General features: G+C 43.1%; 1 protein-coding gene across 1 annotated transcript; it reads right to left on the reverse strand.

Annotated features, from left to right (window-relative positions):
- Positions 1-2,098: 2,098 nt before the first annotated feature.
- On the reverse strand, positions 2,099-11,532 carry DYRK3 (dual specificity tyrosine phosphorylation regulated kinase 3; the record flags this gene model as incomplete). The annotated part of the gene is made up of 3 exons (XM_084244921.1): positions 2,099-3,673; positions 9,136-9,247; positions 11,456-11,532. The coding sequence occupies 3 exons, from the start codon at positions 11,530-11,532 to the stop codon at positions 2,099-2,101; spliced, it is 1,764 nt and encodes a 587-aa protein (XP_084101047.1).
- Positions 11,533-15,387: the final 3,855 nt, after the last annotated feature.

Consider the following 15,387-nt stretch of genomic DNA (forward strand, 5'->3'; position numbering starts at 1 on the left):
GAGGCATGCCAGCCTGGATGACTCTGCTCTGTGTCACTCTCCAACTCACTGTATTTAGGCAGAAACACATCCATTCACTTTCCCAGAGCTTTCTAGAATTTGTCTACAGGTGACTAGTTGACTATATCGTGCCACTCAGCCTGGTTCCAGAACCTCGGCCTATTTACTACACAGAGAAACAGCACAGACCAATCTCAGCCTCCCTTTTTCTCTTGGGTCACCCACAGTGCTGGTTGGCCAAGGAGACCTCTCTCAAAAAACACAAACACTTAAATCCAGTGCCTGTCAGATGTGTTTGGGTAGCAGTTCTTTTAACTATCTGCCTAACAGAGCAGGTCTTCTACACTGATAACAACTGGCAAAACCACCTCAGCATATGCTTTACCCAGATAATGCAGGAGATTCTTAAATAACTTCCCCTAAGTTAGAGTGCAGCTGCAATTAGGTACCCTTTAAAGGAGCTTTCAATCCTGTCACCTTCTGTAAAGCAGGAATAAAGGAAACTACTAGTCTTAACAGTCCTACTGCTCAGTCACCAAATACACCACTCCCTTTGAAAGTGGCTGCAGCCTCAGCCCCAACTCCTCCCTGCCATTTGGCCCTTCTGCCTGCGAGGCTGAAGCCCACTTAGGATGTTTACTCGTTCTCATTTTTCATGGCTGGTGCTGTGGCTCTCAGGACCACACTGGGATAAAGCCAATGTTCCCTAAATAACACCTTGTGATATTTTTCTTCTGATAGTGTGAAGCCCACTGAAAGAAGCCTCTTTTAGCTTTCTGGAGCTTGCAGTCTGCATTCTAGAATGGAAATGGAACTGGATCACCCTAAAAACAGTGTGGAAAGCAGAGCTCGGAGTTTGGGGCACACTTTTGTTTTGGAGGAGAGCAGAAGTACAAGAAAAAAAACCTGAAAACAGTAGCAGTGAGTTATTTACTGTTCCTTCTCCATCCTTCTGAGACATTAGCTAGCAATTAGTTTTAGTACCAGCTCTCACTGATCGTAGCAGAGAAAAAGAAAGGCTTTTTAAGTGAATGAAAATGAAAATGAAAAGGAATATGTTTCTCAATTTTCTTATAAGTGTCATTCACTCAGAATTTAAGGTATAGTCTTTGGTTTAAATTGAAAGAGGGGGAAATGTGGCATGTTAAGGTGACAGCAGGTAAGGGAAAACACTGAAACCATAGTTAGATTTACTTGACAGAGGGCACTTTTAAAGGAAAAGTTCATGAAAATGTACCAAGTAGCTGGTCCCCAGGAAACTACAGTTTGTGTACTGATTCTATCCCAAACATTCTGGGTCATTTGGGGCAAATCTTCCTTGGAGATGGGAGACAGATGGAAGAGGAGGGAGGAAGGGATGCATACGACTCAGTTTTAAAACCTTGGAAAGGTGGGAAGAGTTTTGAAGAATGCTTTGAGTACCCAGGGAACAAATCAGAGGCAAAATAATAACAACACAAAATAAAATAATCAGAGGCAAAATAAAATCATTAAAAAATAACAGTGAAAACACAACATATCACAGAATTGAAGGGACGAGAAATGAGTCATTAAAGAGCAGTGACACCAATTCTCCAGGCAACCAACAGTCTCCTGGACTTTCCCCACCCCATATTCTGCTGTGAGCTCTTTCCGAGAATAAGCATACAGCATGGCCTGCTAATGCAAAAGATCTCACTTTAGCGCTTGTCTGTAACCCTGGCCACGTCCCACATTACCCCTCTGGGACAGATAGGGAAGGAGGCTAGAAGCAAGGAAGGGTCAGGATATACTTTTTAGTATACCTTCTACCTTGACAGAAAGGGATTCAAACCAGCAGAATAATACATATAAGCTGATGGATATTGACGATAACAACAAAGATGCATTGACCTATAAAAAGCCATTTAATGTATATTCCAGGATGGCCAATACAAGCTGTTTAGGTAATTAGCCCTTGAAGAGTTCTTTCGTTCATATAAAAATGTTTTGCATTGTTAAAAAAGAAGTCTAGTCTAACAAAAACATATCCACCAATGAGCCTGTAGTTTTTCCCACTTCAGGTCTGCAAGATAATTAAAAATACATACGTATGCAACTCTGAGCACACTGCTGTCCATTAGCTAATCAGTTTTGGCAATACACTGCACAGAGGTATACCACCATTGGTTTCTGACATTAAGTTAGCTTTAAGCTTACTGGCTATTCCAACAACTGGAGGCAGCTTGGAACCCAGTCCCTGGAAACCATTTGCAGGATTTACCAGCCGTTTCCCTGACACTTTGTCAATGGTGAGAGACCTGGGTGCAGACTTGCTAATCCAAGGGTGTCTTAATGCTTGAGCTGGGGTCAGGCGGGCAGAGGGGTCCCAGTGAAGACACTTTTTCAAAAACTCTATAAACAAGTAGTCATCACACCCTTTCAGGGCAGTTACCCAGTCTTTGCTGCCCGGGGGACCTCGCTTTTTACCCCTACGTGAGCGACCCCCCACAAGCACAACCCTCCCATCTGCCTGAGTCGTCACAGAACAGTAGCGAGGTAGGCCCTTGGAATTAATAAAGTACTTGGCACGTTTGGATTGCTCGAGAAGTTTTGGTGGTGGCATCCCTAGGAGCTCCATTATACAGGCCAACTGATCTCCTTCATCCTCTCCCGGGAAGAGAGGCTGTCCTGTTAAAAGTTCTGCAAGGATACAGCCAAAACTCCATATGTCAATTGGCGTGCTGTAGCGGCTTCCTAAGATGATCTCCGGAGCTCTGTAGAACCGAGACTGGATGTATGTGTAAAGCTTTTGGTATTCAAAACAGCTAGACCCAAAGTCAATGACCTTGGTTGCACTGCGCCCGTGGTGTTTCAGGAGAATGTTTTCTGGCTTCAGGTCACAGTGAATGATCTTATTTTTGTGGAGAGCATCCAAGGATTGCAAGATGGATTGAGCAAACTTGCGTACCAGCTGGACACTAAAACCCTGAAACTTGTTTTTCTTAATCAGCTCATAAAGATCTATGCTCAGTAATTCAAAAGCCATGCAAACATGGTTCCGAAATGTGAAACTTTCTAGCATGTGGATAACGTTCATGCTACCAGTTTTATCCTGTTTTTTAAGATGCTCCAAAATCCGGATCTCCTCGGCTGCCTGGCGATGGAAGCGCTTCTCATTGCGCACCATCTTCAGGGCCACATACTGTCGGAGTTTGTGATCATATACTCGGGCTACCTGCCCAAAACTCCCCTTGCCAATAATTTTCAATACTTCATAGCGATAAGCTAGATGGTCTCGAGGTACATGAATATAGGCCCCATCGGCATCATCATACCCCCCATTATTGGGACCACCAACAACTCCATGTCTTTTCTTGGCATTTGGACCCACGAAATAAATTTCTGGATAATTGATGATTTCAAGCTTCTCATAAGCAGTGAGGTGGTGCTTATACTGCTTCAGTGCTTGTTCTGGAGTCAGTGGCACCACTTTGGAGCCTTTGCATGAGCTGCTGGATTTTACCATAGGCAAGCTATCTGAACTTTTACCCTGAGAAACAGCAGGAGAGCACTTTTCAGCATCGTTGATGCCATCTGACAGAAAAGTATCAGATCTTCTGTTGCCAAATTCTTGAAACAGCTCTTCTACCTTCATCTCACCTTCATGCAGAAAGCGGTGAGTACGATCTCTTGTGAAATGCTCAGTGGTAATCTATAGAAAAGTGAATATTTATTAAGTGACAGAAAATATTGGAAAGACGAAAAGATCTACCTGCTTGAACAATAAAACATGTCTAATTGTATCAGTTAAAATGACCCCAAAAGGGAGATAAGAAAAGCAGCAGTCTTTAGAAATCTCAGTTGGATTAACCCCAGACTCCCTGGATATTATAATCACCCAAACCCATATATATGCCTTGCTTTGTTTGAGGTGGGATGGTCTTTTGATCCTAAATATTCCTTCAGACAGTATTTCTTCCTATACTTTCAAGCCCAATTCAAGTCCTTTTTCTCCATTTAAAACTACTCCAAGAACAACTATGAACCAGAGACACTCTGTGGGGGGTGGGGGGCGGGGAGGGGAGGGATTGGGGTCAAAATAAGGGGGTTGCAATTGTATGGGGAATATAAAATTTATTTAAAAAATTAAAAATTAAAAAAAATAAAACTACTCCAAGCCCACACGAAATAATCTCACATATTAACTGCAGCTTTTTCAGCCTGTACTACGTAATTTAGCAACTGACTATATATATACTGTTAAACTGCTTACTAATTATTTCAAGTATTTTCCCCAAATCTTAAGTACATGCAACAGGATCAAACACAATGGATATTTAAATGTTCTGTAAATCATAAAGTACTATTAATGAGCACAGGCAAGATTTTAACCCAACTCTTCTGACTATCAGAAGGATCCGTCACATTAACGGAGTTCAGCACCAGGCCCTCCTGGAGCTGCTACTGTCCAGCAGGGCTGAATGCAGACTATGAAGTGGAATCAGCCAAAGCCTTGTCATTTACTTTCAGCTGCCCATGTAAACTGTTGCATCCTGTAGCTCAGTTCATAACCACAAAAGTTCTAAGTCAGAGAGAAGTGTCAGGATCATCTAGGCCAATTCTCTTTCTCTATCGCTCTCTCAATACATATACACCTACTCCTTTTCAGCAAGAGCCTACATACAACAGGCAAAGTATAATAAAGGCATACTTTTTTATTTGATTTTGCCTAACCATTTCCTACAAGGAACAGTCACCCACAGAAAGAAGTTCTTATTCATCTGAAATGAAACAAGATTCTCTGAAATAAGATGGAGGAAAAAGAAAAATGCCAAACTAAAAACAAAAAATAAACAAATTAACACTAAGAAATATTTAAGGGGCTAGAAGGAAATAAGAAAAATGTTAACTCTGTTATTTAAAAAAGTAAATAAAATTCCTGGGATACTTCAAAGACCATCTGTTTTTCTTAACAGACCCAGAATAAATATACCCCTGATCTGTTTAACAGAAAGTCTCTATGGTTGTGGGTAGATAGTTCCAGAGGAATATGATAAAAATTAAAAGGTGAAGATCCAAAGTGATCTAACCTTTGAAAATTACATTATAATATAACCTACAAACACCCGTCCTATTAACCAAGTAAATAAAAGATGAAAATATAAACAACAAAAAGAGGCTAATATTTTTAATTGAGAGCTCCTAATTTAGTTATAAAAGCAAGAAATTAGTTCCTACTTGCTCTTCTTAAGTGTCATTTAATCAATTTAAACATTATAGAGTACTAGTTACAAGAATGAGGTATTACACAATCTTAAACAAAAATTAAGCAGCCAGTACAACTGCAGCCACTTTGGCATTTAGTTTTAAAATAAAGAAGAGAAATGCAGGCTAGGAATAAGTCCTCTGATACCAAAATAGAGAATGGGGCAACATAGTAAAATAAGCCTGCAGACAGACCCTAAATACCTTGCTAAAATGTAAATATAATGCGACATTTTCTTATCAATGATGAAGTCAAATAACTATTCCTGTATTTAGGGATGAAAAAAAACAGACACAGGTATTAGTCAGCCAGCCAGACAGCCAGCATTCACGGGAACAGTAATGTTCACTATTATAAGTGCTAAAAACAGGTATTCTCCAGTAGCTACAATCTATTAGGAGATATTTTTGGCTAAACAAGGAATTATAATTATTTGGTTTTAGGTAGATTTACATAACAAAATGAACACATGCATGTATCTCAGTCAGTTTCCCATTACATTTTACTACTGCCTTTACTGCACCTAAGTATTTACTGTCTTGGGGACACTTTCTGAAGAAATACGAAGTCAGAAAGCTTGGAGTGGAGTCCTGATTATAATGTTTAAAAGCTGTAGGTCCCTGGCAGGTTGCTTAACCTCAGCTCAATTTCTTAGCCTTGGTTTCCTCATCTCTCAAATGTGGATAGTAATATCTACTTGCAGGATATGTTGTGTGAATCAGATCATAATGATTAATACATGTGACAGACCTTCACAATCTATAAAACATTTAAAAAATACTGGTGACAATGAGGCAAAATTCTTAATATATTAAAATTGAATCTCCTACACACCCTTCCTTTACCCTTTTAGTTGCTCTCTCCTGTCTCTTCTGTGGCACCTTCCTCCCTAATCTCAGAGTCTACCTCCACCAGGCAGCTGACAATGAACATTCCTTCTGCTCCATAAAGGCCCCCACAACAGGCCTTCCCTTAGGACGCCCAGAAACACCTCACCCACGTTCTCCCCCACATACAACCTGCTTTCAACTTGCTATACATTTAATGTGTTACCTCTCCAGAGATATTTGAACTTTAACAGAAGATCAACGCCTTAACTCAAAGGAATCACTCTTTAGGAACTGCAGCCATCAATGACAAGCTGGTAGGAAAGGTATTTGTGGCCCAGGGTCATCCCTGGATATTTTACCTGCTCTGCCTATAGTGAGGCTGCACTGGCTCTTCTTTTCTGTTTGTGATAAAGAGAGGGTCTCAGTACAGAACATTAACTGATAAGAACAGATATATAACAGAAATTTAATTTCCACATAACTTTTACAAGGATTTCATCTGGATTTTCTGACTAATATTATTTCCTCAAGTAAGACTAAATTTCTTTCCCTGCAAATTACATCTTATTTTACCCTAGAACTATTCAGAAGTGTCCCAGTTTCATGTAAAAGCCCTTCAAATACCTAAAAGGGACTGTCCTACCCACACCATTTTTCTCTAGGTTCCGTGTCCCCATTTATTGTCAACTGTTCATGGTTTCTGTCAGGTTTCCTTTCTACCCTGTTCACATTCTCAGCACAGACTGCACTAGATGTCTCTCTTGAAGTGTGGCTCCCAAAACAGAACATGGCACTTCAGATGTAGTACACCAGGGATTATCAAGGCTTGAATCTCTGAGTTTCTCCCACACAGAGGGGGTGTCTCTCATTGGCTTTCCTTCCTCTCCTGTAAATAACTCAAATACTGTTCTGAAGCAATCATGTACCATGTCTGCTGTGCTATAAATGAAATCTTCCTTTCATTATTCTAGAAGAATCTACATTTTTCACACAGGTTAAAGTATAATAGTTACAAAACACTATATATTCCTAGTCTAAGGTTATAATCATAACCATACAATGTATACAATCAATCCAAGTATTTTGCTTACTATTTAATTATATAGAGAAAAATAATACCAGATATATCAGGTTTTATTTGAGAATGCTTCACATACAGTGTTAATTTCAGTGACTTTTTGATGACATTTCAAATAGAACCGTCTACTGAGTTAATCAAGTCTTAAAGATCTTTTTCTGAAAAGGACTATGCTTCTCATACAAATATAAAAGACCACCCTTTCCCTAACTCTTAATCCTAAATCTGCAACATAAAGCTTAATCCAATAAAAGCCTGTGAGCAGATGATTTCTTGTTTACAATGGGAATATACAAGAGTATCTGGATAAACAATGAAGATGACTCTGTGAAGAGATCGGTGGGGTCTCAGGATGTCATGCCACAATGAACTAAAAGTGCCATCAAGGTCAAAAAGCATTTTTTCCAGCAAAGTTTGCAAAGACACAACTGGACTAGAAACTAAAATTTTGTGTTTCTGAAAAACTGTTACTCTGGATACTATGCAGTAAGAAAATCATTTTTTTTTTTTTATAGAGGCATTTTATTTATTTATTTGTTTGTTTGTTTGTTTGTTTGCTTGTTTATACATGCACTGGGTACAGTCAGAAGCGCGGGAGGGTGAGAGAATTCACCAGAGCCAGAGCGAGGAGCAGAGCAGGCAGAAGCGAAGTACACTGCTGAGGGCAGCAGCGGGCGGCAGGAGAGGTCTGCGCCATGTGGGACCCTCCTCTGGTGGCCGGGGAGCAGCCGGGGATTGAACCGGCGCTGCAGAGGCCGCGGACAGCTTCGCAACCCAGCGCTCAACCGCTGCGCCACTGGGGAGGCCCAGTAAGAAAATCATTTTGATCCTGAAACATACAATGTAATTGACCTACTGGAAAGTAATTAGCATTGGTCAACTCTTGATTAAAGTTAAAGTGAATGTTAAGTCACATGCTAATGCACCAGTCCAATTACAAAAAGTTTCCAATAGAGACTTGCTAATTGGCAACAAATAACCAAGAAATCTGATGGTCAACACAATGACTATGTGATACTGGAGTTTAGAGGTTTTTACATATTAAAGAAACAAACTTGCAGAGCATAGAAAAGAAACCTACTGTACACCATAGAGGAGCTTAAAAATAGGATGTTCAGTCTTCCAAATACATTTAACCCTCACTTTGTATTATTAGTAGCCTTGGAAAAGCCTGACTTTAAATATCAAGATCTGACAAAAAGTTGACGACTATGAAAAATACAAGTAATTCTTTTCAGACAGAATTTTAGCTTTTAAACACAGAATTGTGAAGGAGAAATATTACAAATTAGTTTATTCAACTATCTAACTTATTCATTTGGTGATACATGCAGAAAATTTTATAGTCACAGAACAGTTTTCTCCTGTCATGGATCTGCCATGAAATTTGTCCAAATCTTGCTCTCCATATGTATGCTGAGGGAAGATGAATTAATTTTTTTATTATCTTAAGTAAAACAATGTCAAAAGCTAAATGTTTGTAGTCTCCAAAATGACTAAATTCATCAAAAACCAAACTGCACTGTTTGTTTTATTTATGACCTAAAAAATGGTTCCTGTTAGCATACTAATAATCTCAGACTGCTTTTCTATCTTGCAGGAAGGAAATCTGCAGATCTAAGAATTCAGCAGTATCTTTTGTACCTTGTTTTTGTTAAAAGGAGCTTTTGTGTGTGTATATATATGTGTGTGTGTGTGTGTATATATATATATATATATATATATATACACACACACATAAAATTCTATAAAAAAATCAAACATTGCCTAGATAAAAATAGCATGTTTTTTTCCTAAGGTCATATATTTATCCCAACAGGTTCCAAAGCCAAATCATTCTGAAAAGTTAAATTTGACCACAGTAAGTGTTATTCACCAAAAACCAAACGGAAACAAAACAAGCCTGGGTTGCCAGAGAGATGTAAGTTCCCCTTCGTATTAGGTAGTACTTCCTCCTTTCCAAGACAATTAGAGCACAAAGAATCACTTAGTATACTTACATTTAGTCTTCTGGGTAGAGCTGGCTCAGAAGGATTGCAGAGTACATTTGAACAGGGTGGGCATTTGGTTTCATCTATCATCATGAAGGTATCATAGACACCATCCCCCAATCTAGTTTAAAAGATTACATACAAAGCCTGTCAATAACTGAAATATATAAATTTGAATTTTCAAAACATCCTGAGTCTTAACTGCTTCATATCTGCTACAAAGAATGACACAATATTTTGGCACTGATTACAAACAATTGGGGTATCTGGCAAAGGAATAGAGAAAATCCAATTTTTCTTTTTTTGAAAAATAAGTTTAGGGGTCTGGTGGCGCAAGGGGTTAAACACAGCACTGTGAAGCTATCAGCATGCAGCCTCTGCAGCTTGAGTTCAATCTCAGGCCAGGGAACTACCCACAAGGTGCAGCAGACCTCTCCTGTCTCCCCTGTTGCTCCCCTCAGTAGTGTATTTTTCAGTCAATCTGCCTGTTCTGTTCCCCACTCTGTCTCTGGTGAATCCCCTCTCATCCCTCCCCCCCACACCTCTGGCCTGTATCCTAGTTCTTGTATGCATAAATAAAAAAATTTTTTTTAAAAATAGTTTTATATTTTTATATAGCCTGGGACATGCTATATTTTTATTTTGAAATAAGCAAGTCTTACTCCCTAAATGTTTAAAAAGATCAAAAGGATTTCACTTCACTTGCTACTTGAAAATAAAAGCTCATTTGAATCTGAAGCATAAAAATTAACCAGAATAGAGGAAAAAAGAGATAACAGTATTTTCAAAGTCAGAGACTTGGAGTCTAATCTCAGCTCTATCAATGAATGCACTACCTTCCTCTCTCAGCTTATTTTCCACATATTATAGTGGGAAGAATAGTTTCAGCCTACACACTTCAGGGCTTAACAGGCAAGAAATAAAAGGCCTGCTTAGGGGGTCTTCCTCTTAATTTACTACTTACCTACTTAACATCTACCTCACTTAGATGTACAAAAAAATACAGTCAAGGCTACAGCAAATACTAAAGGAACTCTCTAAATTACAAGATGTACTAAATTTCACTTTACCCACTTCACTTGCTGGTAGATGGTGGAAGCTAAAAGCTAAATGATTAAAGATCATTTCTCTGTTCTTTAACACTGAGCTCCACCAATGGAAGGGAACACAAAAGACAGAGGATTTACTTAATCCACAAGATGGCCCTGAATAATGTATTTCATCTGCCACCAAGAACATGGGTTTTCCAGTTATATACCCCAGCATTTCTTCGTATCATTTCACAGAATATACTATGAATAGGATGATGACAGGGTTGCAGGGAAAACAATTTCTTATATCTTTTAAAACATGGTGGAATATTTTAGTTACCTTTAAAAACTGTTTTGTAGAATTAGTTGTAGAATTTTCTAAATTGTGTTATAGGAATACTGTGCAAAAAAACCCACTTACAAATATTTTTGGAATATCCTTTTTTTCCACTAAATTATTCTATTCTTCCATTTGCTATTTATTTATTTTTAAACATGCTCACATCCTGACAGAATAATTTTTATCTTAAAAGGGAACTGTCTCAACGAGGAGAACCAAATATTCTGGATATGATTGACTCTGCAAACGGCATGAATAAACCAAACAAAACGCGACAGGCGCCCACACTCATGGAGAAAGAAGCTGAAGACCTACAAGATTTCCTATAAATAGGCTGAGGAAATACCCAAAGGAAGTCTCCCAGCAAAGAAGCGAGAAGCAGCTGAGGAGAGGGTGGTCCCGTCTCTCCTTTCAGGCGTAAAATACAAAGCAAGGTGCAGGGTAAAGAGAGGATCTGCAGAACGCGCTCCTCAGCAGAGCCCCTCACCAGCACGTCCCAGGCCAGACCGCACCCCCTCAAGGCAAAGCCCCAAGAGTTCAGCCCTCGCGTTATCAGCTCTGAGCAACAGGGCTTCTCTGAAAGGTACTGCGCCCTTTCTCCCCCAGTTTGCTAAAAAAAAAAAAGTCTCAGTTTCTCAGAGTTCCTTACCAAATACCCCCGGATCTAGGGCTTCAGAGATAACCCGAAGGTGGAAATTCTTCTGCCCTTGAACACCGCTCTAGCCCCCTCCGCCGCTCCCGGTACGCTGCAGGGCTGGGGGCCGAGAGGAAGAGGGTGGGCGGGTCCCCCGGAGGGGTCAGAACTCTCCCCACGTCTCTCCCGCAGGGGGTTCGCTCACCCTCCGCCTCAGGTCTCCCCCACCTCCCACCCCCACACCACCCCACCCCACCCCGCCCGCCAGGGCCAGCCGCTCCCTCGGGTGCCCCCACCCAGCCCGTTACCCTGCGGCGCCGTTACCTCCGCTGCTGGGGCGGGAGCCCGGCCCCGGGCGGCCCCGCATCCTTCCTCCCTGGCCCGCGAGCCGTGCCTCCCATCCGCGAGCTCGGGACCCCCGAGGGGGAGGGGCGGCAGTTGGAGGGTCCTGCGCTGGACGGCCCCCTCCGGGGCCACGACGCTTCCCTGGGGACTCAGCCCGACGCTGCAGCTCCGCGCGCTCGGCTCGCGACTGGTCCGGGCCGGGAGGGGGTGAGTGGAGAGGCCCGGGCGGGAGGGGGAGCGCCGTGGTCGCCTAGCAACGCGACACGCCCCGGGAAACGCCTCTGCGCAACGGCGCGGTGAGGTGACGCGTGGGGGCGGGGCCTCTGCCGCCGCGGCCCTCGCGCCTGGGGCCGGAACCGCCGCCCGGGCGCGGGCCTTCGCGGGCGGGGCTGCGGCCTGGGGTGCTAAAGCGTCCGGCTCGAATGCAACTTAAAGCGGAGTGAAGCTGTGGCCTCCCCGCTAAGGGACGGCCTCCGAAGGTGACGAGTTAAAGTAACCCGAACACGCCCGCTTCAGCGTCTACACAGGTCTCAACCTCGGGCGAAAGCCGCCCCCGTACAGGTTTCACGTGACGCAGAATGGAGGGTGCGGCCGCTGTGACGCCCTGCGACGGGCTGCCCCGCGGGCCTGGCGCACGCGGCCATTTCACGGACGGGACGCTGAGGCCGGCGGCGCTGCGCTGCTCGCGACCGTCCGGCGACAAAGGCGGAGCCGGAGTCTCGGTAGCTGGCGGCTCGAGCGCCCTCGGAGGCGCTTCTGCCTCCGCCCCTGCGACGGGCCCTTTTCCGAGGAGCCGTGACGCTCGGCAGCGCCGCGCCGCGCGATCTCACGTGGTGGGACTAGAGACGGGGCGGCCCGGCTCCCCGCGAGCGCGGCACTCGGCAGCCTTGGGCGTCCACCAAGGCCGCGGCGGGAGCCGGGCGCCCCCTGCTGGGCAGGACCGTGGTCTGGCCGGGACCGGGCCGCGGGGCCTCGTGCCTGCAAGCTGAAAATTTCCACCCCAGGCTCATTTCCGTGTGACTAAAAGTCATTCCCTGTTCTCAGGCCTCCTCGTAAAAATGCCCTTAAAGATCCAAATTTATAAATTTGATCATTTTATAAATTAAGAATGTGTCGGTTTGGGGAACCTTATTCTTTTTAACCAGGTGCTTTACCCTTTCTGTGATATAAGTTAAACAACAGTTTTCTTCGTGATTTTTTTTTAAATTTTATGAATAAACTTCACTTCACCCCCCTCCCTTTCCCCTCCAACCAGAGCACTGCTTTCATCTAGAGGTGCACTTAAGCTTTTGTTTAAAGAAAATGTCATGGCAACAAGAGGTAGGGACTCGATTGTTGCTCAGGTGGCTTCCACGTTAAGTAATCCCTGTTCTTATTGCTTATGTGGACACCTCGGCCACTTTATACCCTCCACATCCACTTGGGACCTGACTGTACAAGTGTTCTGGCCTCATTCAGAATCACTGCTTTGAGAGACCTGTCTGCGTGTCAGGCATCTCTCTGTGATATAAAGCGACCTGAAGCATTTCTGCCCCTGAGGTAGGAAAAACAGATGTCCTTTATTTATCTCCAGCTCATGGTCAAGGAAGGAAGGCTTCTTTGAGGGTGCTGGAGCTTCATAAATCTCTGATCTTAGTGACTCAAGTACTTTTCGACTTGTTTATGGAGCTCCCCTCACCCCCTCCCTATTTCATAACGATGTGTCTGGGTTAAAGCTCCTTGAGGGAATGTTCTAACAGGAACATTCACGCTGCTGCTGAGCTGCTGCTGAGCTGCTGCCTGCAACTGCGCAGCAGCTCTTACACAGTTCACTTGCTCTCTCCTCCGAGGCCCCACTCCAGAGTAGTTCAAACTGGCGGTTATCTTTCTCCACACAACTACAGCCAGGTTTACTTAGCATGGATGAGCCAGAGATCACATAAGATGTCCATCTGCACAGGGTGGTCCCCATAGAAAAGGGTCAGAAATAATGGGAGGAAAAGAGCAAAATCAAAATTAAGATAAAACTTGGGTCCACCGGGCCTCCCCGGTGGCGCAGCGGTTGAGCGCTGGGTTGCGACGGCCTCTGCAGCACCGGTTCAATCCCCGGCTGCTCTCCGGCCACCAGAGGAGGGTCCCACATGGCGCGCAGACCTCTCCTGCCACCCGCTGCTCCCCTCAGCGGTGTACTTCGGTCCTTCTGCCTGCTCTGCTCCTTGCTCTGGCTCTGGTGAGTTCTCTCACCCTCCCGTGCTTCTGACTATACCCAGTGCTTGTATAGATAAATAAATAAAAATAAAATCTTAAAAAAAAAAAAAAGTTGGGTCCACCCTGTTACACATCTATCCTTTGAAGCTAGTTCTAATACGTACTCAATATAAGAAAAAAATAGTGCTGCTATAAACATAGGGGTGCAGGTGCCCTTTGGAATTATTGTTTCTGTGTCCTTTGGGTAAATACCTAGGAGTGGAATTGCTGGATCATAAGGAAGCTCTATCTTCAGTAGGTTTGTTCAGGGGAAAGGATGTCCTGAGCTAATTCCATACAGGCTTTGTGGACTCCACCCCCACTCCAGACCAAAGCCATCAGGACATTGGGAATGACAAATCCCATCACCACCAAAGGGAAGGTTGCTGGGATCTGAGGGTGGAGTTAAGCAGCCAGGTTTGGTAAGCAGCCAGACATGTGGGCCTTGGGCGCTCTCCCTCACTCTCTCTCTCTCCTCTCTCTCTTTTCTCTCTCTCTCTCTCTCTCTCTGTCTCCCCTCTCTCTCTCTCTCTCTCTCTCTCTCTCTCTCTCTCTCTCTCTCTCCTCTCTCCTCTCTCCTCTCTCCTCTCTCCTCTCTCCTGGCTCACGGTCAGCTCTCACAGTGCCATTTGGGATTCCCCTGAGTTGTACATTTCCTCATTTCCCCTTCCCTTGTGAATAAATCTTTCATTAACCTTTTGTGTGTGCCTGCAGTGGAGTATTAAGTCCCTTTTAAGTGCATGGGTGAGGACCCACAGTCAGGCAACCTGTTTTATATCGGGGCTGCCCTGTAACAGGTTGCGGAATCGCCACACAGCTCTCCATAGTGGTTGGACCAGTTTGCACTTGCACCAGCAGTGCAGGAGAGTTCCTTTTTTCTTCACATCCTCACCAACATTTGTTGTTGCTAGTTTTTTTACGATGCGCCATTCTCACTGGTGTAAGATGGTATCTCATTGTAGTTTTGTGTCTTTTATTTTTGGAGGTCTCCTTTTTATATTTTTTTAAGATTACCTTTCCTTTGTCTTATATGTTACTTACATTAATTTTGTTTGAAGGTTCTGCTGAGGTTGGCATATGATGAACTGTTGATGTGACCCATCCGTTATCCTGGTCTCCAATTCATTCTATTGGGCCACATCGTTACTCTTCTCCTCCTCTTACATGTTATATGATTTAGATGTCTGTTACCTCTATACCTGTTATTTTGTTGCTTTACAATAACCCCTTTAAGACTTCTTTAATGTGTGGTTTATGTTTATAAATTCTTACAGATTTTGCTTTGCAGGGAAGCTCCTTACTCTTCCTTCTCTCTTGTTAATATTGCAGGGTAAAGGATTCCAGGCTGAAAATCTTTTTTTTTTCCTACAAATCTTTTTCTTTAAGCACTTTGAGTATTTCCTGCCAATCCCATCATGCTCGTAATTGTTTTTTCTGAAAAGTCTGCTGACAGTCATGTAGGTTGTCCTTTTTTCTCTTTATTTTTACTGTTTGTATGCTCTCTGTCATTGTGCTTTTGTGCTCATTAATTCTCTCCATTCTTGTGTTTGTTTGCTGTTGTATTGTATTTTTTAATTCCATTTTATTTCTTTGCTTTGTTACTTCTCATTGTAACTGCCTCATATTTTCTCAGCCTTTATGTGTCCCTGTTTTATATCCTTTTTTTTTTTTTTGAGTTCCATAAG

The sequence above is a fragment of the Talpa europaea genome (genome assembly GCF_964194135.1).
Source record: "Talpa europaea genome assembly, chromosome: 10".
NCBI lineage: Eukaryota > Metazoa > Chordata > Mammalia > Eulipotyphla > Talpidae > Talpa > Talpa europaea.